A 27,512-nucleotide genomic window follows, 5' to 3' on the forward strand; every position below is an offset into this window, starting at 1 on the left:
AAGTAAAAGATGGCTCTGACAGTAGGCTAAATGGTTGATTCTCCAAATTGGGAATCCCATTTTAAGACCTTTTACAAAATATCTGACTGGCACTGGAAGATAATTTTAGACATAATTATCCAGGAATGACTTTGATGCTAATGGACAATTCTGCTTTAGCAACCTGGAGATCATTTTCATACAGTTGTCTTTTGTGAGTTGCTTGGACTTCCATGCTGCTGAACAACAAGCAACAAGATTCCCCTCAGTTTAATTTATGTCCTCTAAATGTCTTTGCCGTTGCTTCAAACCTTGTTTAGCTGAAAATGGCAGAGTGAGTCAGACTGGGAACTGGACTGTCCTGTCCATGAAATGGATTGTACAACACCAGTCTGAGCATCAGCCAGTTTGCGCCTATTGCTGGATTCACTGTCATTGCTGCTGACAAGCCCTTTGTCTTGTGTGCCGCTCCTTCCTGAAGATATGCTTTTCCCATTTAAAGAACACATGTCCATCTGGATATGAGTCTCTGAAACTGACCAATTTTGCTTATGGATGATGTAGATTTCTTCACTTCCATGTTTAAGAAGCCCACTTAGTTGTTGGTAGAAATCCCTTATCACTAAGGGATACTTATGCGAGGGGTTTATATTATAGACACATCTAAGGGCTCTGCTCAGGAACCATGATCCCATTGCTGTAAGAGTGAGCATCAGACTGCAGTAAGGAAAATCCTTATGGGTTTAGAAAAAAAGTCTTCACAGTGGAAACAGCAAAACACTGGAATAGATGCCTCCATCACAGTGAAGTAGAAACAGTGGTTTCATAGAATCATAGAATTATGGAATGGCTTGGGTTGAAAAGGACCACAGTGATCATCCAGTTTCAACCCCCATGCTATGGGCAGGATCGCCAATCACCAGACCTGGCTGCCCAAAGCCACATCCAGCCTGGCCTTGAATGCCTTCAGGGATGGGGCATCCACAACCCTCTTGGGCATCCTGTTCCAGTGAGTCACCACCCTCTGTGAGCTTAAACCTCCCCTGTTTAAAACCATTCCCCCTTATTCTATCACTATCCACCCTTGAAAGCACTGAAAGTACATCCTTGGTGTTAAATCACGTGGAATAGTCATGGAGCAATGCTAAAGAAGTTCTCACGTGAGAAAGCCTCCCTCAGAGTCTGTCTACTGTTTGAGTTAACATCTGAATGCTGGCATCAAGAATGATAGGTGGAACTCTGTATCGGCAAAAGATGGAATTTTGTTCATGAGCAGAGCAAAATGTAGTTCAATACATAAGATAAAAACAGTCTCAACTTGTTATCTTAATTTATGGACTGCTTCATGAGCAATTGGGTGTTTAAGCTCGGTGAATGCGAAGTTTGAAGTTGGGTGCATTTTGCAGTCTTATGCTAAGCCACAAGGTGGCACTGGAAGATTGTAATAATCCACTGTAATTAACATTCCCCCCCAACCCCCCCACCCCTCTTCCCTCATAAATCATTGACAGGGAAAGCAGGATTTTTCACATTAAATGATGTAAACCATGGGAATTGGTTATTTCTCTTTGGTCTGATTTTTGGCTTCACATCCCAATAATTTTTAGTGAAGTTTTCTCCAGAGTAAAATAGAAATGTGTCTGTGTGCAGTACAACCATTGCATCAGCACAACAAAGTAACTCGACAAATCAACACGCCTTTGTGTTTAAACGTGTATTCATTAATACTGGTGATCCTGTCAGCTGTCCCTCTTTTTGCAGCCAAGTATTCATACCTCAGCAGTAACTGCATGCAAAAGTAGGAATTTCATTTCCTCTGTAATTTCTTTGATATGTAGCCTGAAGCTTTCTCTCCCCTTGCAAAGCAAAGAGGAAAGCCTATTTCAGGTTTTCATCAAAGGCGAAAGTTCTTCCAAGATTTGTCCATTTCTAACAAAGATTTCACAACATTCTGTCCAAAACATCTTGCATTTTTCTCATAGCAAAAGTAGGCACAGATCAGCAAAAGCATTTGATTATTTTCTGCTTGTTACAAGGTGAAAGTTGACACATTTGCATACAGTTTTGCAAAAGACTCAACCCCTTCCCATAATCTCACATTCCTTTTATACTCCCTAAATATAAAAACTGCTAGACCTGATTCTAAGTTGAGTAAAGTAGCGACGTGAGTGGATGCCTGGCTGAAGGCTGTCCTTCATTCCTATGAACATATGAAAGACACAAAACCATAATGAAGTCCAAGGGAATTCTGTTTTTACTTTTGTATACAGGGAAAAAAAAAAAAAAAAGAAAAAAAAAAGAAAAAGGAAGGAAGAAGATAATGAGTGTGACTCAGAGAACCCCCCCAAATAATCAAAACCAAAACTGTGTTAGGATCTTTTTAGATCTAATAATGGTAGTTACAAGGTAAGATCTTGATCCTTAAGTGCATACAGTCTTGTCTGATTTAAAGCTAGCCCCTGCTGGCCTTAACATCTTGCTGTGTGAAATCACCTCCTAGATGAAGGCTGAGACAAAACCCATCTTTAGAAATTCTTGTCACTGCAAGAGGTATCTAAACAAGAATTCTCACAAGGGCTTAACTCTGCCTCTAAACTTTCATTTCTCTGAAGAAAAGCAGACTGATAGACTGAACGTAGGTGTCTAAAACATGAAAGGTAGAAACTCCTGAGTTGTTTCCTGATAGCTCACTTTGCCTTGCAAGACCAAGTATATGAAGCTGGGTCATTAGGGAAGATAAAATATCATCCTCACTCTGGTTCTGCAAACGATGAGTTCCCAGAAAAAACAGTGTGGGAGGTAGTTTACAAACTCTCTGCAAAATAAAAACTGTCTGAAAGTGCTTAGAACTGCACATATCTCATTGAAAACTCGCCCATGAGCCCACTTCATCTTAGCTGCTGTCAGTGGCAGCAGTATTTGGCATGAAGAGTCCCATATCTGAGCTCAGCTCTCAGGCTGTTCTAACTGATATAATCTGCCCCTTTATCAGATGTGTCCTTAGAAGAGTAGAAGGTTTCTTTTGAGCATCAACAGTTTTAGTCATTCACCATCCATGAAGACTTTTCTTGAAGTCTACAGGACTGTGAGGCTTTTTATTGCAATGCAGAGGAACTGTAAAGAAGTGAGCCTGGAGCAGAAGAGCCAGCGCTGTGCCAGGTGCTGCATGTTGGGCATGCTGTCATGGTCTTGGCACAAAACTCAAGGGAGGGAGTGATGTGAGGAAGGAGCTGCCCTCAGAGAATTTGGAGCTGCTTATTGAGGGGACGGGTTGGCATCCAGCCCTGCTCATCTTCTAAAGCCACCACTCCATAGAGTAACAGGTCTTTGAGACTGATAACCTGGCACTTCGGGAGTGTGACTGAGAAAAAACAGCAGAACGAAAGACATGAGAAGATCTTCCTTCAGTGACAGCAATGCTGTGTCATGCAGTTTATTCCTACTTCAGGCACGTGTGATATAGAACTGCGATGTCCTACCCTGCTCTCTGGGAGAAATTTTGCCTTTCCCCCTTTCTCTGTGGAGTGGATTTCTGCCCCAAATGCTCTGAGTTTGTACAAAGCACTTTCTGGACAAGACTTGAAAAGCTGCGATCTCCCACTTCTATGACAGTGCCCTCAGCTGCAAATGTCCATCCTTCCTCTGGCCCTTCAGGATGTCCAAGAACCTTCAGCATCTTCCTCACTTTATTCATTACCAGCAAGCAGAAAGCAAAGACTGACAGCCTCAAAGGCATTTTCCACCATCAGTTTCTACTTTAAGACAATTTAACTCTCTTGTGTTTTCACCCTCCTGCATAAAGGTTTTCAGCTGACATTATATATGTTGCATTACTGTGCAATTAAAAACACATGCAGAAAGATTTTAATAAAACTTTTTCTATTGGGTTTTATGATTTCAACAATTGTTGCTATCAGCTAATAATCCCTAGAGTGGCCATCATGAAATATCCCAATGATTGGATTTTAATTAGGAATTCACTTAGTCCTACAGAACTTTTGAAATCTAATTACGTCTCTAGGAAAATCACCCAACTTGTGGTATTTTGCGGACACTGGAACCCTTTGCTCTGTACAGACTCATTCCAATACTTTAAATTATTATTATTTTTTCTTTTCTTCTTATGGTTATTATTAAAACTCTATTTCCTGTGTTGCTATTGTAGAAACTGTCAAGATTTAATGGATGAAATAAACATGGAATGCAAATAGAAATCTCTATTATATATATAGTGTTAGAAAAGCAGCTCTCTATACAAAGAAGATTAGAAAGCTTATTTTATTTATTGTATTTATGATCTTCAGATAGATATTTTTCCCCCTGTGGATTTAAATGTGTTATTAATGAACCGGTAGATAAACTTGGCTGTAACTTTTATTCTTATAGACAATAGTTTATGTCTCACCTCATCTCAAGTATTTTGGGAAAAATCCTGAGTGTGCACGCAGTGTCACCTGTAATAAGCCCAGTGAAGCCTGTAGGCTTGCTCATATTTATATCACAGAAGCACTGAGCGATCCAGACACTACTGTTAGTATATTACCTTTTAGTCATCTTTGATGCTGCATGCCACATCTCACTCCAGCATTTCATGATTCCTCCTGACATAGTGACAGGAGAAATAATTAATAACATCATGAATTCAAGGTGTTTCTGTTGATGTGATTGGAATATTCCTGCATTTTTCCATATGGAGCACGGAGTAGCATCACTTTGTGGTACATCTTCATACGTAGGCAGAAATCAGTGCAATAAAAGTCTCATAGAGATATTTCTTGTATTTAGGTGTATGAATAGAATATACAGTCATATTATGACCTTGAAAGAATGGAAATAAAACGTGACAAAGGACTCTGTTTGTAGTATTTATATCAGCCATAAAAATGCTCTGAATATGAAGATTTCCTTGAAACCAAAGAAAATCTATTGAAATTGTGAAGAGGGGAAGGGAAAAGAAGCAAAGGTCTGATGAATTAATGGTTGGCAGCATGAAGAACATTTCAGTAAGATTATTTACATGAGTGATATGAGGCATCTGGCCCGTATACTGTATAGTTACAAATATAGAAAAGCTGTGGAGGCCATAATCTGTCACTGTTGTGTATATGCGACTCCAGTTGAATTCAATGGTACTTCAGTGTGCATACAGATGAGATGATATCTGCTCACAGCATGGGCTGATTTTTTTTATTTATTTAAAGACAGTCATTGTCAACAATTAAGTGTATCCTTTTAAGAGATGGGTCAAAGCTTCCATCGATGCTAACCAAACCAAAATTCTTGACCCAGGCTCTGGTTATAACAGTGTAACAGCATGAGAGAAATCAGGCTGAGGGCAGACTGAAAAATGGTGGTATGAGCTGTGTAACGTTTTCAACTTCTAAGGCTTGCCTCAGCACTCAGTACTCCAGCCCCTCATGGCTTCTTTGCTTTACTTTCTTATATATATATATACTTATATACACATACTAAGGATTATTTCCAAAAGATGACACTTAGTTTCTATGAATAGTATTGCATGAGATTCAGATCTACTTACTGCTTTTATTTCATGTATAATGTGCAGGTGGGTTAGCTACATCGCACAGCAGGTTTAGCCCAGTCATTTGATATTTATCATTACAGCACTGTGTGTTCTTCTAGTGCCTCAAGCAATTAAATAATGTGCCCATCTTCTGTTGGAACCTCCAGCAATTATTAATCACTTGCCATTGTCTTCGGATTTTCTGCTTGTGACCCTTTCAGTTCTGCAAGCAGGGAAGCTTTCTTCGCAATAACAGGGAAGCTACCTAAAGGTCAGAATATATTTCAATGCTTTAAAAGTAGTCCAATTGCATTTTAAAGTCTAATTGGACTTTTTAAAAGTCCATTAGTAAACCCAGAATTTGTGATTCTTTAAAACCTCACCAGCTGACACCACCTTGCTGGGAAGCTGGTTGCTAGGATTGCACACGGTATCTGAATGGTTAGAATTAAAATTAACTTTTAAAAATCTAATATTTCACTTAAGCTCTTCTGCCAATATTACAGAATCAGATAAAAGTCAAATGTCTATGTTGAAAAATCCTAAATGTCAGATAAGCAGTGCCATTCCCTTTGAAAAAGTAACACGTGTTCACAGCTGGAATCCTTTGGAACCCTGTTTCTGTTTTGTTGTTGTTGTTGTTAGTTTTTATCAGAAAAAAACAACCCAAAGAGATCATTCTTGCTTCTTTTTTCTTGAGTGACAATGGAAAGAAGCAGTCCAGCTGGCCTTTTGGAAGGAAAGCTTGTTTTCTCTGTAGTTAGGGAGCTCGGATAAGGAGGTCAGATGAAGTGAGAACGCCCTCAGTGAAGCTCTGGTCAGTCCCTGACTGTTAGGACATAGGTTTTCTCCCTCTTAAGACCTTTACCTTAAGATCCCTCTGATGCCTCAGGTAGACAACATACAAACTTATTTGCAGCAGACCTTGCTGAGTTACCAGGAGGAGGGGATTTCAGTGGGCTGAAATAAAGAGGAGCCACACTTGTGATTCCAATGGTTCCACTGCAGAACTCGCCTAATGGAGATAAGAGGATTTGGTGAGAAAGACTGAGGAGACCTTAATTTGCCCAGCCAAAGGAAGAATTCATCTCTGACGACTACTTCCGTACCACCTCTGACATGAAGACGTTAATGATCTGATCTTGGAGAGGCTGAATCAAGCTGGGCAGGCTGTGGGAAGGATAGCTCCTTCTTGGAGAAAGCTTTATGTTCCTCAGCAACGTGCCCCTGGCAATCAGTCAGACTTTGCATTTGCTCCTCCTGCTCCACATGAAACTGGCAATTTCATATCTAAGGTAAGAGTAACCATGCTGGGACTACATACATAACAGCCGTATCTTGTGAGGACCCAAAGCATAGATCATCCATGGGCTCCACTCAGCTTATGGCAAGCTTGTTCTGTCTGAGAGGACCATTTCTCTTTCTATCTACAGATTGTGTAGTAAATGCAGACAAAGCCTCTCAACTTCTGAGAAAATAGGAGTGGAAAAGATAGGAAGGAGGCAGCTGGCAGTAAGGATAAGTCAGCTGTGATTTTTGATTTGTTAGCCCTTTGAAACAAGAAGTCCCCAGGCTTCTGGAGCCCGCACGGTATTGCAGGGGCTGTCTGAGGGGCAGGATGACAGCATGATTCCTTGCAGACTGCAAGCTTCTGTTCAAAGCCATGACGTGAGTGTCCCACATCTGACAGAGGGATGGTGCTGGAGCCATATGGAAGTGTCCATCTTCCAGGTGTCTGGAATGGCCATGGAGGAAACTACCGTGCTGCTCTTCCAGAGGGGATTCACCACCTTGCCCACTCCTCTGTTACGTTAGTGTTCCAAACTCAGGGCCCGAGATTAAAACAGATCGGTCCTCAAGCCTCAGACTGCAAATGCTAAGTACAAGGACATGTTCTGAGAGAAGCAAGGATTTGGCAGGACAGCTGAAGTCCTCCCTCCCTCCTGTTCCTCGCTCTGTGCAGCGTGCTGGCTTGCTTCTTGGTTCCCCTTTGGGAGGTGATAAATCTGAGCTTTGCTATCGTGGCTGGGGATCTGGGAAGGCTGCCCTGTGCTGTTGGTGTCCTCCCCTTCACCCTGTCCCAATGTCACATTGGTAAGACGCGGGATGGGGAGGGGGCGGTGGGGGGAGTGTGTGGAAGAGGGCAGGAAAAGAACCCGGAGGACTTGTGAAGAAGAAGGAATGCAAGGTCGATGAGACCTTTCTCCTTGCGTGACAGCCGGAGGGATTCGCCGCAGCACCGGGCAGGGATGCGCCTTCCAGCCTCGCTCCGAGGGGCTGCCCAGCCACAGGTTTCTGCCGGCGGGGGAAAAGCGTCTCTTTAATCCCGGAGCTCGGCTCCCGCAGCCTTCACCCAGCTCGATCTGCGGGCTGAGCGGCGCCGCGGCTGCACGGGACACCCTCGCGGGAAGCGGAAAAACTGAAGGGAAAGAGAAGAGGCCGAGGAGCTCCGCAGGCGCCGGGCAGGGAAGCAGAGCGGCGGGCAACGCGGGCGCGGCAGGCAGCGCACGGCTCGCTCGGGGAGGGCTCTGCTTCATCACCCCGCGCAGAGGAGAGGATGGGACGCCGCTGAACTCCCCTTCCTCCCTCCTCCCTTCCCCCTCCGCCGAGCCAGCCCCCCCTCCTCCCCCCTCCGCCGCTCTTTCTCTCTCCCCAAGCAGTGAGGCTCGGACAGCGCTCGGCTCCGGCGCTTTATTTTAAGATGATCGGCCAAGGTCTTTGCAGATAGATTTTATCTGAAGTTAAATAGCTGGCGCTCGCCGCTCCCTCGCCAATAAGTCATTTCTAATAGAGACAAATCGCCCTGGACGCCCCGGAGCGCCGCTGCCGCCGCTCCTGCCCGCGCCCCCCGCCGAAAGCGAGCGGGCAGCCGGGGCAGCTCCCTCCTCCCGTAAGTGTCCTCCTGCTCGGCGGAGCCGTGCGCGACTGTGTGCGGAGAAGGGGAGGCGGAGGGGGGGGAGAGCCCGCCGGCCGCCCAGCCAGTGCCTGCGCCGGATGCCCAGCGGCCGCGGGACAGCCCGGTGCGGAGCGCGGCGAGGAGATGCGCAGGGGCGGGGGTCTGCGCCGCGGCGCTCGGCCCCTCTAGGCTCGCCCATGGAGCCCCCCGCGGAGCCGTCGGATCCCCCACGCCGTACGTATCCCCGCCGCGGCCCCCCCCCCCCCCGCGGGGCGCGGGGCCGGAGGAGGGCTGGGGCCGGGGCTGGGGGGCAGCTCCCGTCGGGTCGCTCCGGGGCGCTTCCCCGACACGGAGCGAGGCACGGAGAGGCGAGAGGAGGGAGGTGGGCGCTTGGGGGCGTGGGGGGAGTCGCGGAGCTGCCCGAGGGGCCCGGCGACGAAGCTATTCGCCCCGGGGGAGCAGCCGAAGCCCCGCTCCTCGCACCTCCTGCCCTCGTCCGCTATGCCGGCCCCCGCCGAGAGCGGGCGCGCAGGGCTGGCGGTGGCACCCCCGGGCCGTCCCAGCCGCACCACGGGGCTTTCCAGCCCGGCTCTGACACGGGGAGAGCTGTCGCCGGGCGCTCCGCAGCCAGCCCGGACCTGGTGGCCACTCCGCTCTGCCGCCGGAATAACTCGATTTTAATCGTTTTCCGTTCCCTCCACCCCCATCCACACACCCCATCTCCTTCTTCTCTCCCCCACCCCCACCCCTCCCTTCCCTACACACCTCTCATCCCCCCTTGTCTCGAGCCTAACGTGGTCTTGTGGTCATGAGGTCTATAATTTCATTTTTGTCTAGGCTGGTGAGAGCTCCGCTTGTTCCGTAAAGTGGATGTCAGGTGGATCTATGTTCTGCGAGGAACAAAGAGGCAGCGAAGGCAGCGCTGGGGAAGTTTGAGCGGCGAGGATGCAGGCTGTGTACTGGTGCGCGGTCCTCCTGCTGCAGCCCACCCTCTACTTGGTGAGTGCACGGGCCGGCAGAGGGGAGTGCCGGAGAACCAACAAACTCACGGCAGCTGCCGGCAGCCCGCGGCCGGGCCAGAGGGGCGCGGGGGTCTGCGGGCGGCTCCCGGCAGAGCGGAGGGAACTTCTCATCCCCGGGGAAGGGCCTCCCCGCCGGGAGGCAGCGTGCGCGGGGTCCCGGTGCCACCTGCGGGCCGGGGCTTCCAGTGCCCGCGGGGCTGCGTTCGGGCTCGGGACCGGAGCAACTTCGTGCCCCGTTGCCGTGCGGCCGTGACTCCCCCAGCGAGTGCACCCGCGTGAAGCGCAGCTGAGTTCCGTGGCGAACCTCCTTTAGGATTCCCGGGGGAACGCGGGTGCACAGAGGCGTTATCTCCGTTAGCGCACACTTGGCTCGCAAGGAACAAAACCAGGCAGGCTGCTCCCTGCAGCCCGCGCCGCCGCCTGCGGTGCTTTCAGCGGGCGAACGCTGGGCGGTAGCTCATTCCTGGGGCGGAGGGGAAGGAAGAGCGCCTCGGCCAGCAGCCGCCGCCAAAGCACCCCGACTCCCGTGCGCGGGAGGCTCCTGCCGCGGCTCCGGCGGAGGCTGCGGGGCGGCGGGGGCGGGGGCGGCGGCGCTCCCCGTTCCTCGTCTGCCTGCGTTGGCGCTCCCGCGCCGCATGGGGGCGCTGCGGTGCAGCGCGGCGCGGCGCAGCCGACGCGGGGCAGCCAATCGCGGGCGGGCGCGGGGCTCGGCGGGTCCGCGCGCGCTCTTCTCCCGCGGCCGCGTAGCTCCGGGGGACCGCGTCCGTCCCGCGCCCTCCCGCTGCCCTCCAACCCCGGGCGTCGCCTCCCGTCGGTTGTGTGATGGAGGGGTGGGGAGAGCCGGGAACAATCCATCAAAGAACCGGAGCGAGATCGATACGTCGTGTTAAATTTTAAATGTGTTTGCTGGCAGTTAAACTGCTCTCGACTCATTACAACAACAGCGCTGGATTTATTCTGATGTGCCGCAGTCTGAACAACAAGCGCATTAATTCTCCTTTAATTGTAAACTGGGAGCATTTGAAAACCATTCAGTGTGCAAATTATGCTGATTCAATTACCGTTTAGTTACAGACTTCATTACCTGAATGCTTTTTTCTTTTTTTTTCTTTTTCCTTGCTTGGCATCACTGAGCAAAGGAGATGATTTTTTATTTATTTAGTTAGTCAGATTCCTTTGAAACAATGAGAATATGGGGAAAAAAAACGTGAATAAAGGCAGCCAGGGGGAGGGGGTGCGGCTCTTCGGCATGAAAGCCCGGAGGGGGTGCGGAGTGTTTCCCCGTCGGACCCCGCTCGGTGATGCCGGCCCCTCTTCCCTCTGTCTGCATTCAGGAGTCAGTCGGAAAGTTTGAGTTGGGCCCTCGCAGTGTTAAAGTGATCGAGTGGAAGCGCCACGCAGCAGCGCTCGGTGCTCTCCCTCTGTGTCTCTCTTCTTGGACTCAATTCGGGATTAGATTGCCGGTGACCAACCTGTTAGGAAGGGTAAACGAAACGACGACGCAAACGGCTTCCCACTGAGTTTGTGGCAGGACCGTCTGTGGGCGAAAGGACAGCAGTCGTGTCCCCCCCCCCCCCCTCTCCGAACCCGGCGGCGTTCAGCTAACGCCCCGAGCCTTCCCGTTACAGCACTGCTGCTGTATGACCCCCCCGACCGGGCGAACCGCTCTTCTTCCACAGTTCAACCTTTTCCTAATGAAATCTTAGGGAAAAAAAACCAAACAGACAGAGAAGTGCTTCTGCTTTCCCCCAACCTTTTAATAGAGCCTTATGCCATTCCGCCTTATTGCTTGGGATTTATAGAGGTCACGGCTGACCGCAATGAGTGGGAATTTCGCTGGGATGGAGATGCTTGGCTGTATTATGCTTATTGATAAGAACATTAAGTAGCCTATGCGAGACATGGGTTTTCTCCTTGTTCTGAGCTGTGCGGTGTAGTGCAAATACTACATTTGTTTTGCACGGGGAGCTCGCTGCCTTTGGCCTAAACGAGTGGCTCTGTATTTATGGGGTAGAATTAGGAGTTAATCTGCACGAGCCGCAGTTATTTTGTTCCCTCAGGTTTATAGAGCTGCACAAAGTGTTCAAAATGCCACACTCGGAAGGATTTACCCAGAGACACCTCACTGTCCTTTCCAAAGCATCTCGGTGGTATTCTAATGAGTAATGTTTTCTCAGCTATCAGTGCTGCGCCGAGTCCAAAACTGTCATTGAGGAAGCGTGCAAATATTTATAGAGAAAAACCCACTCGGAGACTAGAGACTTTTTTTCCCCTTCTTTTTGGGTTTCATTTCTGTCTGTGCATAAGGACACCGAGGTCCTACACCGTTCCTTTCATTGAAACATTCTCGTTTAATTCCTATTTAGCTGACGGTGAATTTTCTGCCTGACACCACAGCAAAATAAAACTCCAGGCTGTCTTTCCCCGCCTTTATTTCCTTCTTTCTTACTTTCTTCTTCCCGGGGTACAAGCAACATGCTGCAGAAGCGACTACAAAACGCACAGCAGAGCTGCTGGCAAAGCCGGCAAAGCTTCCAACCACTTGTTTCTCGGCGGGCCAGCTCCGAAAAGGGCCAAAAAGCAGAAGCAGACCGTTCCCATAAGCTGCACAGAGCCCCTCGGTGCGAGCGGGGCCCGGCGGGTTGCTGGCAGCGTCCAGCGCTAGCCCCGTCCTCCGTCCGCAGCGCGACATCCCGCACCGCCCGCTGCCTGCGGGCCCAGCCGCAATCCCGGCTCTGCTGCCTTGAATCGGAGACAGCTTCAATCCCGTGCGAGGAAGGAGCAGCAGCTCGCACCTCTTCTGCTGGGATCACCCTGCTCTCTGCCTGCTCCCTGCCCGGAGCAGCGGATTTATCAATTAGGCTCGACACAAGCGTTGTCTGGCAGGGAGATTTTCCTCCTTGCAGCACTTAAACGGAACAAGGGCAAATCACGGGATGATCCCCCCACCCCCACACGCACCTCCGACGTGGGCTGCGAGGAGGTTGCTCCGCGGGGGAGCTTCTCCTGGGCGCAGTGTTTTACAGGGCGACGTTGTTGGCAGAGGTATCTGCAAAAAGCCTGTTAACCCCCTCTCGTGTCGGTGGGATTTCGAGGTCCGTTCCACACCGTTCGGAGGCCTTCCGACAGCTGAGCGGGGCTCTCCTGCAAAGAATGTCGCGAAGGAGAGCAGTTTCCAATTGTTCTCAGCGGTGGCACACTCAGTGTGGTGTTTGCTGAGGGGGTAAACAGGAGGTTGGCGGCTCCGCAGTTTGTGTACATTTAATTTCCCTCTGTGTCGCACTGTTTGCGGTCATTTCACCCCGGTTAATGAAAGCTATGGAGAACGTGGAGAGATATCACGTGCTGCGAAGATAAGTTGATTTTATTTTTTTCTTTCCCATTTTTTAAGATAGTCGCTGATCGCGCCCTACTTTGATGTGGAAGGGAAAAAAAAAAACAACACCAAAAAACCAACAGCACTACAGGCAGCGAAGATAAAACAAAAAACAAAAGAGAGGGAAGGTATTGTCCTGTCATAATCACCACCCACAGTATTTTCTCAGAGGCATTCGGTACTGAAAGCGTTCGGCTACTGCTTTTGATTTTTTCCAAACAAGAGATTTCTTGCATTTTTCAATCTGACGTCCGAAGTGTGGAGGGGGGAGAGCGCTTGGTGGGGGCTGGGGAAGATCAGCGGCTTTTTGTGCTGGGGAGCTGTCATGTTCCCGACACAATCCCTCTCCCCCTTTCTAAAGGAGTTCGGGACGCATTCGCGGTGGTGTAGGGGAAATAGATACCCTTTCGGAAGATGGTGCACGGGAGTAGAAAACGGTCTCCAGTCGGTTGCACCTGGTGAAGTTAACTTCTCTGTGCTCTAGTTTTCTGTTAGGCAATACAGTGATGCATTTTTTTACTTTTTTTTTTTTTTTTTTTTTTTTTTTTTGCACGCTTCCTTCATTCCCAACTACAAGAACCGTCCGGAGGAGCTTAGGGAGGGGTCTCTCCGTACTGAAATGTTATTTTCCTGCTGTTTAGCACATGCTGTTTTCATCTCTGTAGAAGGCAGCTCCGGGTGGATTTCACCTTTCAGGGAGGCACCTGAACAGAATCCAGTATCCCCTCCCCCTTGAATAACCAAAACTTCCAAGTTGGTACCTAGAGGTATCCATTTTAAGCCCTTTAATACATCCTTGCATCCCTAAACCGCCATTTTAATTATCAAAAAGCCAATTTCCCAGTCGTCTTGGAAAGTGCGGTGAAGCAGGTTAAGAAACCAATTGCTCGGAATAGCCAGCACTTGGAGAAAATGAATGTGTGAGCAATCCTTCCCTCTCTAGGATTGGCTTCTGTTCTCTCGATTGGGCTTGGGTGAAGTTATGCTGTGATTTATCAGATAGTTTAACTCTCAACTCGCTCTTCTTATAAGTCAGCATTAAACCACCTCCTGGGTGCTTTGTAAATACAGATTTAGCATTTTTTTCAGGCAGCAGATTGACATGTTGACGATTCTGCTTTAAGGAATGTGACAATAAAGTGGAAAACCAAAGGCTGGCAAGCACTTCATCAAGGATAAAAAGGTTCTGCTGTAAGGATGTCACTCAATTTATTGTGAAAGTCGAATGAATTACGTTTAATGAAACTGCTCCCCAGATGAATATTACCAGCAATTTCCTGAGTTGGCTCTGTCAGATTGATATGAGGAAATGCCAACCCATATCAAAAAAGATCTCCAATCTCAATTACTATGCAAGCTTTCGAAGAGCTCCTTTTTATTGATATGATATATATTGGCGGGTTCTCAATGCAGTGGAAACTGCTCTCTGTTCCCCAGGACTGCACTTTTCCTAGTTTATTGTTTAACCCTACGTTTTTCTGGCTGTATCTTAAACTTCCGAGAGTGTCCTTCCTTTGGTGGGGAAACTGCCTCTCATTCTCTTTTCCTTTCTGTGACCTAGAGAGACTGAAGTTGTGCATCTTGCAGAGTGAAGGGGTGATGCCAATTTTGGGAAGTTTGTTCACCCTGGGTGGACAAAACCGAAGGTCAAGAGAAATAACTCGGCTGAGACTGTGGTGTTGGATCTCATTTTCAGTGTATTTCTAGGCGGCAATCCAGAGCAAGCCAATATTTATTATGACTGGCAGTCCCAATATTCCCGCCCTTTCTTCCTCATTCCTCTAGGGCTTCTTTGGGCAAATTAGAAATTCACTAAGCCAGCTAAGAGAGAGAAAAGCTCTTATGTCGCCTCATCTACATAAGAATTGACTTTGTGAGAGGCTTTTCTCTTCTATTTTAACTACTATGACACCGGTCGCTGCTTAGTAACAGTTTCTTTTCCCAGAATCTGCCTTGATGCTCTTGTTTGTGATTAAAGGAGGAATTCAGTCAGTTTTATTCTACCACAGCCCAAGATGAAGTGGAGAGAGCAAGAGAAGGTTTTGAAGGACAGCCGGGAGGTTCTTGGCACTCTGCAACAGGATGAGAACATGGGCATCCTTACACGTGGATCTGAGCCACCTGCATGCAGCACTAAAAAGAAAAAAGAAAGAACTTATCCTTATCCAGTATAGAGTTAATTTTTGTTCCCTTCCTCTTGTTTGTTATTGGATCCGCATGCAAAACTTTCTTTGGTGCACGATTAGTCCAGCTGATTTTTTTTTTTTAAGAAGTGGTTTTCTTTTTGTTTTCTCTCTGTCGGAGAGTCTGGACGTTTCAAGCTGGGAAAGGCTGTGAGGGGAGCAGAATCGAGGCAAGGCTGACTTGCAGTGCTCTGCTCTGTTGCTGCCTCCTCGCCAGGGGTTGGCGCACCCTTTCGGCCTCCCCCAGCCGCGCGGACTCCGTGGTCCGCCACTCAGCACCTTGGAGAGCTTCGGGGCCGGCAGGTAGTGGCGCCAGCACCGCGGACAGCGCTCGGAGCCGCCCCTCTTCCCTTCAGCTGCGGAGCCCCGCTGGCGCCTCTCGGTGTGTGCAGCCGGGGAACCAGCCGGTCTATGGAAACTCCTCCGTCATAGACACTCCGTTCCGAAACAGTCAGTATTTCGGGCCAGTGCTGCACAGACCGTAATCGAAACCCGCTCTGGACTTGGGGTTTTGTTGCCTGCATCACTTTTCCTGAAGGAAGAAGTGGATGGGTGGATAGGAAGGTCAATGTATTTACTGTTGCTGTTGACATGCTTCCTTTTAATGGCGAAACAGCCTCTTTATTTTCTTGGGATACGCTGATCAGAGGGGTAATACTTGAGTGGGATGGGGAATAGGGATGAGATCTTGCATTTAATTATCTAAGATCCCCAGAATGATGCCTCTGGGTTTGGGAAAGTTGTTCTGTGATGCTTGGGTTTCCTTCATGCCATCCCATAGCACTGCATCCACTTCTTTTTGGGGAAGATCAGGGACATCTGAAAGCATCAGAATCAAAGTGGGATATGGGACATGGCTGTCACTGAAGTGTGAGAACAATAAATGATTAATAATTACTGACGATTCCTATCTTCTGGGTTGTAGTTGAAAAAGTTCTCTTGCATAGTCAAGAGCCGACATCACTTTCAGGGCAGTGATGCTCTGAGACAACCTCAAGGGAAAGCCAGATCGGCTTACCCCACTTACTTTTGTTCAGACAGCCAGGGCTTGGGTATATTCCAGCTCCCTACTTGCTTTCAAGAGGAGGTAATCACACACAAGATCCTCCACTCCTGTAAATCCCCACTCACTATTGACAGAGCTGTCCTCTAGAGGTCTACTGCCTGAAAAGCACTTGTCAATGAAACACCGTTAGTTGACAAGGAAGGTATAAGTGGATGACTGATGGAGAGCCTTTCAATAAAGAAATGTGATAGGAATTGACTGGGCTACAAGGATAAACAACCCACAATCTCCACCAACCCCAAAGACAAAACTCTAAGCCATTTGTTCTTGATCCATATTCTCCTGGGAATATTGGTAGTGATTGGGGTACTTGCTCTAGATGTGATCATTTTCCAGTCTGTTTTGTTTACACCGTGTCCCCATGAGTGGTGCCTGGAAACTGTATTGTCTGCTTCAGAGATATTGCTTTTATCTTCCAAATGCCACCCTCATTAATGTCAGTGTCTTGCGGTACACCTAGTGACAAATGTCTCAGAAATGTTCATCTGCCTTGCATGCTGCATCTATCTCTCCAGATTCCCTGTCTCTATCTCTCCAAGGGGCAGTTCAGTAATATTTCCTTTTTGTCCCTTGTGTCTGCTTTAAAAGGATTTGCTTGCTAGTTGGTCTCTGTCTTGTCCATTCACATGTTGGTTTTGCTGATGTCCTCTGGGGTATCACCTCTTCTGTTAGCTGTTTCATCATTTAGATGACAGATTGACCAGTGCATCAGTGCATGGAAAGATAACATGCTTTTTCCATGTCTGAAGTTTATGGAAAGGGAAGAATTGAGGCTCACTTTGCTTTCTGACTGGCTACCAAATGATAATGATACTAGTGCCCTATTTTCCTCAAATCTCATTTTCTAATCCAGGCTCATTTACTGCAAATAAATCTAAAGAATGAAGAGCCTGGTTGTTTCTCTGTGCATACAGCCCAGTTATTTCTTTGTATGTACAACCCAGTTGTTTCTTTTTGTGTGCGCTTTTAATCACTCTCCCTTTTGCCAAATGTTTGAAAAAGTACTAAGTAAAATATATCTATGCTATTTCTTTGTGCATTTCCTTAAAATTAGATGATTGCTGGGATGGGGTCCCTGGGATTAGCAGACTCAGTAGGAGTATAGATTCTGTCTCCTGTTCAAGATTAAGTGTATCATTTCTATCACTGAGGATTGTTTGTCATTATTCAGGTGCCTCTTCAAATTGAAAGCATAATTGACAGCACTTCAAAAATTGTTACTAATGGAATTTCTGTTATGGAAAGTTCAGACCACCTGTACCATAATATTTTTATAAGCCATTCTTGATTGAACTTTAGAAGAAAAATTCTTCTGTTAAGCTATTTTGTCAAGAAGTGTTGTCATAGGCCTTCAGGTACATGAAATTACTTATATAAAATTAATGGACTGCTTTTATTATATTTGCAATCTCATCCATAGCATTTGAAGGCTTTCAGAACAAGATACGGACTTAAAATAAAAATAATATTAAAGCTGCGCCCTCACAGTTGTTGCACAGTCAATAGTAATATTGTAAAATATCGGTTTGTTTAAAATCAGAATGTTACTTGGTAATTTGATTCTAATTTAGAGTAATTTCTGTTGTCACTTACTGCAGCTACTCTGTACTGCATACAGAGTGTTTTCTTAAAGCTTACTCTGGAAATGTTTTGCACATTGAGAAGGTTTTTTTGGCAACAATGCTAGGTAAAATATAGCAATAATTTTGTAGATTTATGTATGACAATTGCTAAGTGAATGAGTCTTCAAAAAGCAGAAAAATAAGCAGGATAATAATACAGGGATGAGACATCAAAAATGTGCACAATAAATATTAAAAACCTTGACCACTAATAAAGATGGACTCCATCCTGCTGCCTTCATCTGTGATATATATTACCTCAACAATACACACAATTTTATGTATCTACCTATTTCTTATATCTGCTTTCACGAACAGTTCAATTGTCTTCATTGGACTGCTCGCAGTAGATGGTAGAGTAGTACATGTTACAAGCAGAAGTACAAGAATAAGACCCTTTAGTAACATTACCTACTTATATCTGAATTATAAAAATAAATGAATAGGATTTTTGTTAGTTGTGTGCACAATGGATATTCTTAACTCAGTGAAGCCATTTCACTGAGTGGTCACTTGGTGCGAATAAGGAACAGCATCATCTGGCCTTTGATAAAACAGTGCTCTGTGTGAATCAGCTGCTGTATTTTCAGCTTCTTTACAGTTTATCAAGTAATGATACTCTTGGTGTCTACTCTGTGAGTAGCTCTGCTAGCTCAGATAGTACCAGTCACTGTAATAATACACTATTCCACAGGAATATAAAGGTATCAGAACGTGGCATATGTTTGTATCTTTAATGCACTTAATATTTGCTAACTTGAGCAGGATGTAAGCCTTGAAAAAGTTATTGGGTGGGTTAGCAGATTGTAATGATATGGTTCAGTCTTTCAGCGTAATGTAGTCCAAATGAATATGGAAATGTGTGACTAAGTAGGTTAGAGGAGGTGCGACTGCTTCTTTTCTACACAATGAATGGAATATTCTGAAATTGTGGGGTTGCATCAGACACTTTAGAGTAGATGCCAGTGTTTTGTGACTGCTTTTTGTAAAACAAGTTTAAATGAAGAAAGGAGAATTGCTTACATGGGCTTCAGTGTTTTACTGAACAAGAATCATATAGAAAGTGAATGCATAAAGCTTTATTTATTTATTTATTTATTTATTTTACATTTTTTTTTTAAATTACAGTTTTTAGGATATATTTTTTTCTTCTGTGCCAGAGAAGATCTTGCATTTATGTTTTTATGAATCCTATGGTGTAATAATTTACATCTGGTCTACTTTGAATCTACTACAGAATTGTGCTTATAAACAAACATTACACTACCTATCATCCCTTACTCTAAAAATATTTCCTTTATTATTTTTCACAATAATTATTGGACAACAAATTATTTGATAATAAAAATCATACATTATTTTTGAATAATATTTTTTCTACTTAGTTCTGAATTTTAGAAATAATGAGATAGGTCTTATTCATATTACTAATTAAACTTCTGTATAAATAGTCAGGAAAACATCTTTATCTTTGAAATGAACTCCAAAGTAGTCTTTTCAAGTAGATTATTCATTTGTCCTTTTGGTAAATGTGTTTTTGGAGTGTTCAAGCACCACTTACTGTTTTCTAAAATTACAAAGATATGCAAATGGTGGCATATCTGAGGAAGCCATGTGTGTCCTATATGCAGTATTATATCTGTGCTCTAGATTTGAAGTCTAACTGCTATTGATATCTGTTTTTTGCAGATTATTGCAGTTTTTTTTTCCCCTTTCAGAAAAAATGTAGTTGAATTGACAATCATATTATTAAAAAAACCTCACAAAACCACCATTATATTTTCTTTCATAAAAATACCACATGTTTACTGCTCTGTTCAGACATGTGAGAACTTTGCCATTGAATACTCTGGTCATAAAATAGTGTCCTTTTCTTGATTTCCATTTTTATGAGGTGGTTGGGAATGATATTTTGTTACATTATGGTTGGAGTTTCTTTGTTTGCAGTGGCTATTTATAACTAGCACAGAAGAAAGAAATAAGGATTTTAAGAAATATGGATGAATATCTATGTATGTCTATAATGATGTAAGTATTTTGCTAGTGATATTCATCATCTTTGGTCAGAGCAGACTTCTGTGAAGTAAGAAGGAACTGAAGAGCTTCTATACTCTTTCATTTCTAACACTGTTTCATTCATTGTGGGATGCTTTAGTAAATTTATCAAGAAGATTGGGATTGTGTCTTTGGCCTGCCATGAAACTTTCTTTAAATCCAAGTCCTTTTGTACTCTGGCAGAATAGCTCGGTGGCTACAGTTAGAATAATGACTACATGGTTTGTCCCTAAACATTTAGGTTTTGTTTTAGTCAGATAGAACTGTGTTGTTGATCCCTGCATGGCAAAAAAGAGAGGAAAAAAAAAAAAAAAAAAAAAAAAAAAGAGAAAAAAACCTATGTTGCTAACTGTTATGGGTGGATGATTTGCTTTAGCTCAACAGGTGGAGCTGTGACTTCGCTAGCCTGGAGATTCAGGCTAAAATTCATCTATCTGGACATGTCCCTGACTCAAGTTTGCTCACATATTTTACGTCCCTTAAAGTTGCATACACTTCTGTTCCTCATGAAAAGTTGTTCAACTCCTGAACTTCAAAACACTGCGGGAAATCAGAGGCATATGGGTTCATATGTCTGTCAAGAAAACTTGTACACTGGTGGGAATGCAGTGCTTGTCGGGTGACACAATTAAAGTTTAGTTTTTACTCCAACTCTGCATATTAATGGAGAAATTAGATTGAGTTCAAAACAATACTGATACCTTCACTTATTTGAGTATGGTCCACATTGCATGATTGATTTAAGATGAATTCATAAATTCTAGGATTTTGGGGGGGAATTTCAGCTACTACATCTATACTTTGCCTTTTTTTTTTTTTTTCATCTCAGTCTGTATAAAATATGAAGAATAATTCTTTCTTCTGCTTGTTTAGAAAAGGCTATTTACAGTAGATTTATGCTAATAACTTTTAAAATGGCAAATTAGTTGCTTATACATCCTATAATTCTAATTTCATAGAGATGTACTTGCACATCTTATGGGTCACACTCCACGCTGCTCTTTTTTCCTTACTTTAGCTGCAGCTGATTATGTGGTTGGAGAAAAGCATGAAGGATCCCCCTGTGATGGAAAACATTTCACAGAAAAACAGCTTGACAGTTGTTGGGATAATAGCATAAGGATCCAGCTACAGAAGTTCATGCACTTCAGAACCTTTCAGTTCTCCCATATTGTTATCCTTTTTATTTTCTTATATTTTTTCAATGTGTGTCTATGTAAATACAGGATGTTTCTGTAAGGACTGTGCATCTTTTAGATGGTCAGAGGTTCAAACATAATACCAGATATTCAGTAACTGCATCAGGAGTGTTACTTGTACTGCACTTACAATGGCAAAGTCAAGTAGGGAACAAAGACAGTAGTATGTGAAGACTCACATCACACTATATCCTGTAAAACAATCATTGCTATTAGATGAAACAAACAGCTCCCAAGGAAGCTCCAGCATAAAATATGCTGAAAACACTCAAGGAATGCTCATGAATTAAAACAACAACAACAAAAAAACAACAGAAATCAAAATAGGAGACCTTATTTCAGGAACAGAAATGTAGGGTCAATTAATCAAATAAATTGTTCGCTATTAATAATGTGACCAGCTACAGTCAGATTCAAATAAATATGCCCAGTGGGAATGGAAATTTGTTCCTAGTGAAATTACACTGATAAATTTATCCTAGCTTCCAATGTCTTCTGAATATGTATTTCGGAAACAAAAGCTGTCATAAAGATGGCCTAATGGAAAACTACCTCAGCTATCTTTTTAATTGAGATAGCTCTCTTTGACAACAAAAGTAACTTTGGGCTTATTTATGGATGTTAAATATATCACTGCATAGACAGAGAAATCCTAGCAGGAATGCCAGCATAAAAGTGACCTCCAGTGGTTATAAATATAAACTTGAGGTTGTGCTTTTTTTTGTTGTTTGTTTTGGTTTAATGACAAATAAACGTGATATGGGAACTACCTTTAAAAACAAAAATCACATTGTTTAATTTGTTTAATTTTTAAATTTTTTTATTTTTTATTTTTATTTTTATTTTTTAACTTTGGTCATCTTTATTTTTACTAGAGGACTTGGGAGCAGTAGAAAATGTTTGTTATTAGCTCTCAAAAAGTTGAACAGAATGTTCATCTTTAATAAAACATGGTTGGTTCTAAAATATGAATGAGTCACTGAAGTTGCACAGAAATTAGTAAAGTAATCGAATGGCAATCCTAGCTCAATTTCCTTATGAGAAATCAAAGAAATCAACAGAAACTAAAGAAAGAATCATTCAGTTGAAATTGCTGAGCTTGCACAAGCTTGACTCTTTAAATGCTTATTTCTACCAGGCTATTCAAGAATCATTTACACAGCATTTAGTGGCTGAGACAAGGTTACACACAAACCTAAGTTTTTGACTTTGGTCACAGCTTTGGATCCAGGCTGAAAACTTCAGTTAGGGTTTTCTTCTGCTCGGACAGTATTACTGCTACCAAGCACAGCAATGAAATCCCACTGATGTTAAAGGTCTCAGAAAATGACTGTGCAGAAAGATTCTCTTACAGGCATTATTCTTTATTTCTCATCATTGTCTTCTGTCACAGCTTCTAGCTTAAATTCATTAACTACTTCATAATCTTCATAATTCACATTACTCAAGCTCTGGTTTTCATTAGTATGGTGATTTCTGTTCATGACACTCTGAATAGCATCTTTGGACATTTTTCCATGTGAACGTTCTCAATATGCAGTATATTTTCTGTGGCTTATATTCCAGGCCATATCTTTCTTTTTTGATCATTCTGTGCTCAACTGCCACTTTTCACATTCTGAAATATCGCAGTTGCAAGACGCTAACAACATGCAGATAATCTCTACTCCCAGATTAATGACTGCACCTCACATTCAAATGTTACTTATGGTAGAATTAATATCAGCTGGAATAGACTTCTGGGTTACTTTTGAGCTTAAATGCCATCACTACACCAACCTAAAATGCTGTAACTTCTCTAGTAATCTTAGTTCTTACAGGAACGTGAAAGCAAAAAGAGTATAGGCTATCAAGAAGTGGCATCAGTTGGATCTTATAGCTTACCTGAGATTCATAAAAGAGAGAGGACAATCACAGAATGCTTTTCTTTGTTCTCACTCCTATTTTTGTAATCAACCCACTGGCCGAATGTTTCATTATTGGTTTGGGAGATTCAGTTTCATTCTCTGATTTAGGAAATATGAACTCAACACTCATGCTTGCTACACTTCAGCCACTATTTAGTAGAATCATATGGGAGATTTTATTGATTTCACTTGTTCATTACATTATGCTTGGCTTAATCCACCCAGAAAAAAGGGTCCTCTCATAGGTAAGTTCTGAAGCACTTCCACTGTCTTTTTCTCGCTCTTTGTCCTTATGCATAGGATTTCATTCGTTGTGGATCCACTTCAGATCTTGAGAGCTTGTGTTAGAAAAAAGTTATGTTTGGATATGAAAGACATGCTTGAGCCAGAAAGCTGAAATTACATTGCCCACTCTGTCTGTTGCATATCAGCAATAGTAGGATAAGGTGCCTAACTCTAGGAGTGGTGCATGCCTAGGAAATGATAGAAAGCCTTTAAGTTAATTTCTCATCTTCTTGCAGTTTCTTAGTTTGGAGTGCATAGTAGCTTCTGTAAATCATGCTTTCAGAAAACTTCCAGTGGGTACCTAATTCCAGATTAGGAACTTAAACAGAGACAGAGAGAGTAAGTGCCTAATTGTAGCAATTACAGGTTCCTTCTGATTCTAACCTGGAGAATCTGCTAAAATTGCTAATATTGAGCTTAAACAGTGTTGTACTTTCTTGTACTTAATCTGCTTGCCTCAAAATACTGGGCTCTCTATACATCTAGTCTCTGTGTCATCTTCAGTGCCTCTAAGGAAGGAACTGTCAGTTAGAAAACTGGAGAATTAGGCTTCGGCATCTCATTTTATTGGCTTATGACATCAGGAACAAGAATTGCATGTATATAGTAGGTCAGTGCAAGTTCTATAGATTTGAGCAAACACATTGCTTTGTGGAGCTAGAACATGTAAACGTTATTCCACACAGATAAATCTGGGGGCTGGAAAATGTAAGGAATATGAGTGATTTTGGCTCTAAAATTTGAAGTGTTTCTGAAAAATAATGGTTAAGGCTTGAGATTAAAAAAAAACAACAAAGAAAACAAAGAAAACACCCCCACAAAAATAGCAAATTAGACTAACTTCGAACGAACATTTCAGGAACTGTAAAAAATTATATACCTGGCGAAAAGGACATGCCCTACCACTTTTCAAAGGCTTTCCATTCTCCAAAAAGCTAACATTAGGATTTCTAAAAGAAGAACTGCTTTATCAAAGCAAGGTATATTTTCCTGTAATCTTGTTCTCTAAACCATTTTGTGTGGAACTTTCCACAAAGGCTAAACAAATGTAAGGCAGATACCTTGCAGTGAAAATTTTACTTCAAGTGGTTAAAGTTCAGCAAACTTTTATAAGCAACTGAAGAAAGGTCTTATTATGGGAAGCTTCAGGTGACCTTAATCATAGGCATTGCTACAAGAGCCACCTGTAATTTATAGACACGTGTGCCCTCCTAGGCACTCTGTGTGGCAGTAAATGCTCTCCAAAATGGTGTTATTCTATAAACTTGTTTATTTAATGCTATACTCTGGAAAAGCCTGAAGTGTTAAATAGAATGGTTAGAAGAATCCAGTTGTTTATATTGTCCTTATAACAGAGCTGACTCTATTGTGGTTACAGATCAGACTTGTAAGAAATATTTTGTCATGAGGTACTTAGAGAGAGCTAAAATAATGGTACGCAGTAACAGATTAACAGATGGGATTTCTTTTTTTTTCCATTAAAAATGGCAGCTAGCCACACAGAATGGAAAAAAAAGCTGCTATGCAAATTCTTAAACATGCGGATTGTACTAAATCATATATATAGTTTTTGTTATTTCCTAATTTGTACAATTATAAACATCATAATGCTGTTTGTCCAGAAGAGATTATTTATTTCTTTTAAAGCAAGGTTTTTTTTTACACCCCACCACCAATAGGTAAACCTTTTAATCTGTACAGCTGAGACAAGTAACTCTCTAAAGCAGGTCCAGACATAATTAGTGACCAGTTCACAGAAGCATCTTGTGGGCAAAAGAAGCACTCTCTCATTCCTAACTTCTCCATTGTAAGATACGAAGACTTTTCAAGTGGTAAATAAAAATAGATAACCAGTTCCACCAGTTCTGGGCAAAATGTACTGGTAGTAGAACTGAGAAAGCTTTTCTCCATTTCAGGCTACATGTGACCTTGGGAGAGCCTAGTTATTCCTTGGGACACACAAAAAGTTTCATTTTGCAGCAGTACCATCTTTCACCTTTATGTGGATTTAAAAATGTAAATAAAATTGCTTTCTGCCAATAGTGTATGTGAAGGTCACTGTCATATTCACCACGAGAATTCAAGCTATTCTTTGACCCACTATTTGTTCAGTAGATAACAGTGTTCTATTCACTTCCCGTAATCTAGTTTTGTAAGCATTTTATAGCCCAATATTTTATGCTTATCTGCTAAAAAGTAAGAAATAAACCTTCAAGAACTTCATTGCAGATTTATTTACAGAATAACTGTGTACTAAACACAGATGTCTTTTTAAAATGCCTGGATATATTGTGTTACAGTCTTACAAAAATAGCGAGACAGTACTAGAAAAGATAGGGGTAATGAATAACAAAAGAGTTCAAGAGTTCTCTCTCAGCTTTATTTTTAACTCTTATGTTCTTATCTCATGCAATTGCACATATCATCTTTGTAGCTGCTTTGGTATAAGAAAACAAGTATAAGTCACTGTGCTACCTTAAAGGTGGAGACGGTTAAAAGGAGTTTAAATTTAAATGATTTGGTAAAAGTGAGATTTTTCTTTTTTCCCATGTGTACAGTCAGGGAATAAGTGTGAGGTTTGTCACAAATCAGACTACCCAGGTGCCTGCAGCTTACTCTCTGGGTATTTGGAACATTTGATGGCCAGAGCTTCAGCTGGTATTAAGTCCGGATGTTTCCCTTGATCTGACCATATGTGACTGTCAGTACCTTCTGCTGTGGTTTCCTCTCTTGGCTACCAGACCAATTGTTCTGAGAGTGTGTATGTTATGCTCTAAGGCAGAAGCAAACCCTTAAATGTGAAATGCTAGCATGAACTTTCCTACCCACAACTGATTATACAGTTTCTCAATATATAAACATTTAACACTGTCAGAATCTACAAATGCTTTACCACAACAGAACTGTGATTGAAACCACTTTCGAAAATGCCCCTGGATTTCCATAGATCTATAACGAGGTCTAACCTTTAGTATTATGTGAAGATACTGGGAACTACATTTTTACAAAAACATTCTTAAGTCTTCTGTGGGAAGATTTAATATACAAATAGAAGGAATTTTTACTATGTCCAATGCGGGCAGGTCAGCATCTCTTAAACTAGAAGAGATTTCTGTAAAGTGTTACTGTAGAGACAGTAATTTCTCTTGCTTAGAGCACAACTGCATAGCCATGCACAGATGACTATATGCTTGGTTAGCCTCTTTTTGGGGGGCATAGCAGAATGAAGCATTCCTAATTCTGAACATATAGGTATAGCGGTATGTGAGCTAACAAGGCTTGCCTCTTAGCAATCTGTTAGCATGGCTGTGTACAAACACAAATAGTTTTATTTTGGAGTTTTCTTGCATGGAGTCAAAGACATGTAGCATTTGACCATGCAGTGCTGTCAACAGTTACACTTCCACTGTTCTTGGAGAGTACTGTCCTCAACCTTGCATGAACAAACAAGATGAATATTTTATCTGAGACATAGGAGCAGAAGATCCATCTTTTTAAAATTCCTCTTGCTGACAACTTTTGCTGATCTTTGCTTACAAAATATTTTTGGAATCAGTAAGAGATACGAGGGTAGCATTTATTTGTTGTCATTTCCACAGTAAAGCCCATTTTGAGGGGAAGAAGGTGAAAGCAAGACCATTAGTCTAAAATATTTTGTTTTTTGTGTTTATTAACTGAGATGGAATATTCAGAATGACTACATTTAAAATGAGTCTCCTGTTAAAATCAGTGAGATCTAAGAATTTGTGTCAACTAGAAGCAAGATTACTAAGTGATTTGCAGAAATAAAGCTTGTTTTGATTTTTCTTTCTTTCTTTCTTTCTTTCTTTCTTTCTTTCTGTCTTTCTTTCTTTCTTTCTTTCTTTCTTTCTTTCTTCTTTCTTTCTTTCTTTCTTTCTTTCTTTCTTTCTTTCTTTCTTTCTTTCTTTCTCTCTTTCTTTCTCTCTTTCTTTTCTCTCTTTCTTTCTCTCTTTCTTTCTCTCTTTCTTTCTCTTTTCTTTCTTTCTTTCTTTCTTTCTTTCTTTCTTTCTTTCTTCTTTCTTTCTCCTCTTTTCTTTCTTCTTTCTTTCATTCTTTCTTCTTTCTTTCTTTCTTTCTTTCTTTCTTTCTTTCTCTCTTTCTTTCTTCTTCTTTCTTTCTTTCTTTTCTTTCTTTCTTTCTTTCTTTCTTTCTTTCTTTCTTTCTTTCTTTCTTTCTTTCTTTCTTTCTTTCTTTCTTTCTTTCTTTTCTTCTTTCTTTCTTTCCGCCTTCTCTGTGAAGGGTAGAAGCAGAAGAGCCCTAAGGATTATAAACAGTACTCTCAGTGTATTATCAAAAAACAGTGAATGTGGATAGAAAAGTGTACTAATTTTTTCTATGCTCCACATAGTCTGATCTAAACTCATTACTGATGAGTAC

At 42.9% G+C, this 27,512-nt stretch overlaps 1 protein-coding gene across 5 annotated transcripts in view; it reads left to right on the plus strand.

Moving 5' to 3' along the window:
- Positions 1 to 7,462: 7,462 nt before the first annotated feature.
- Positions 7,463 to 27,512, plus strand: part of NXPH1 (neurexophilin 1) — a 135,635-nt gene continuing 115,585 nt past the window's right edge. The window contains exons 1-3 of one of the 5 annotated variants that reach the window (XM_072329975.1): positions 7,518 to 7,597; positions 7,722 to 8,633; positions 9,237 to 9,398. In XM_072329975.1, the coding sequence (XP_072186076.1) occupies positions 9,345 to 9,398 (54 nt within the window). In that variant the 5' untranslated portion in view covers positions 7,518 to 7,597; positions 7,722 to 8,633; positions 9,237 to 9,344. Of the gene's footprint in view, positions 7,598 to 7,640; positions 8,634 to 8,717; positions 8,782 to 9,236; positions 9,399 to 27,512 lie in introns of those variants that run through there. The other 4 variants (XM_072329978.1, XM_072329974.1, XM_072329976.1 and 1 more) reach the window with 4 other exon arrangements.

This window comes from Excalfactoria chinensis, chromosome 2 (assembly GCF_039878825.1).
Source record: "Excalfactoria chinensis isolate bCotChi1 chromosome 2, bCotChi1.hap2, whole genome shotgun sequence".
In the NCBI taxonomy this organism is placed as follows: Eukaryota; Metazoa; Chordata; class Aves; order Galliformes; family Phasianidae; genus Excalfactoria; species Excalfactoria chinensis.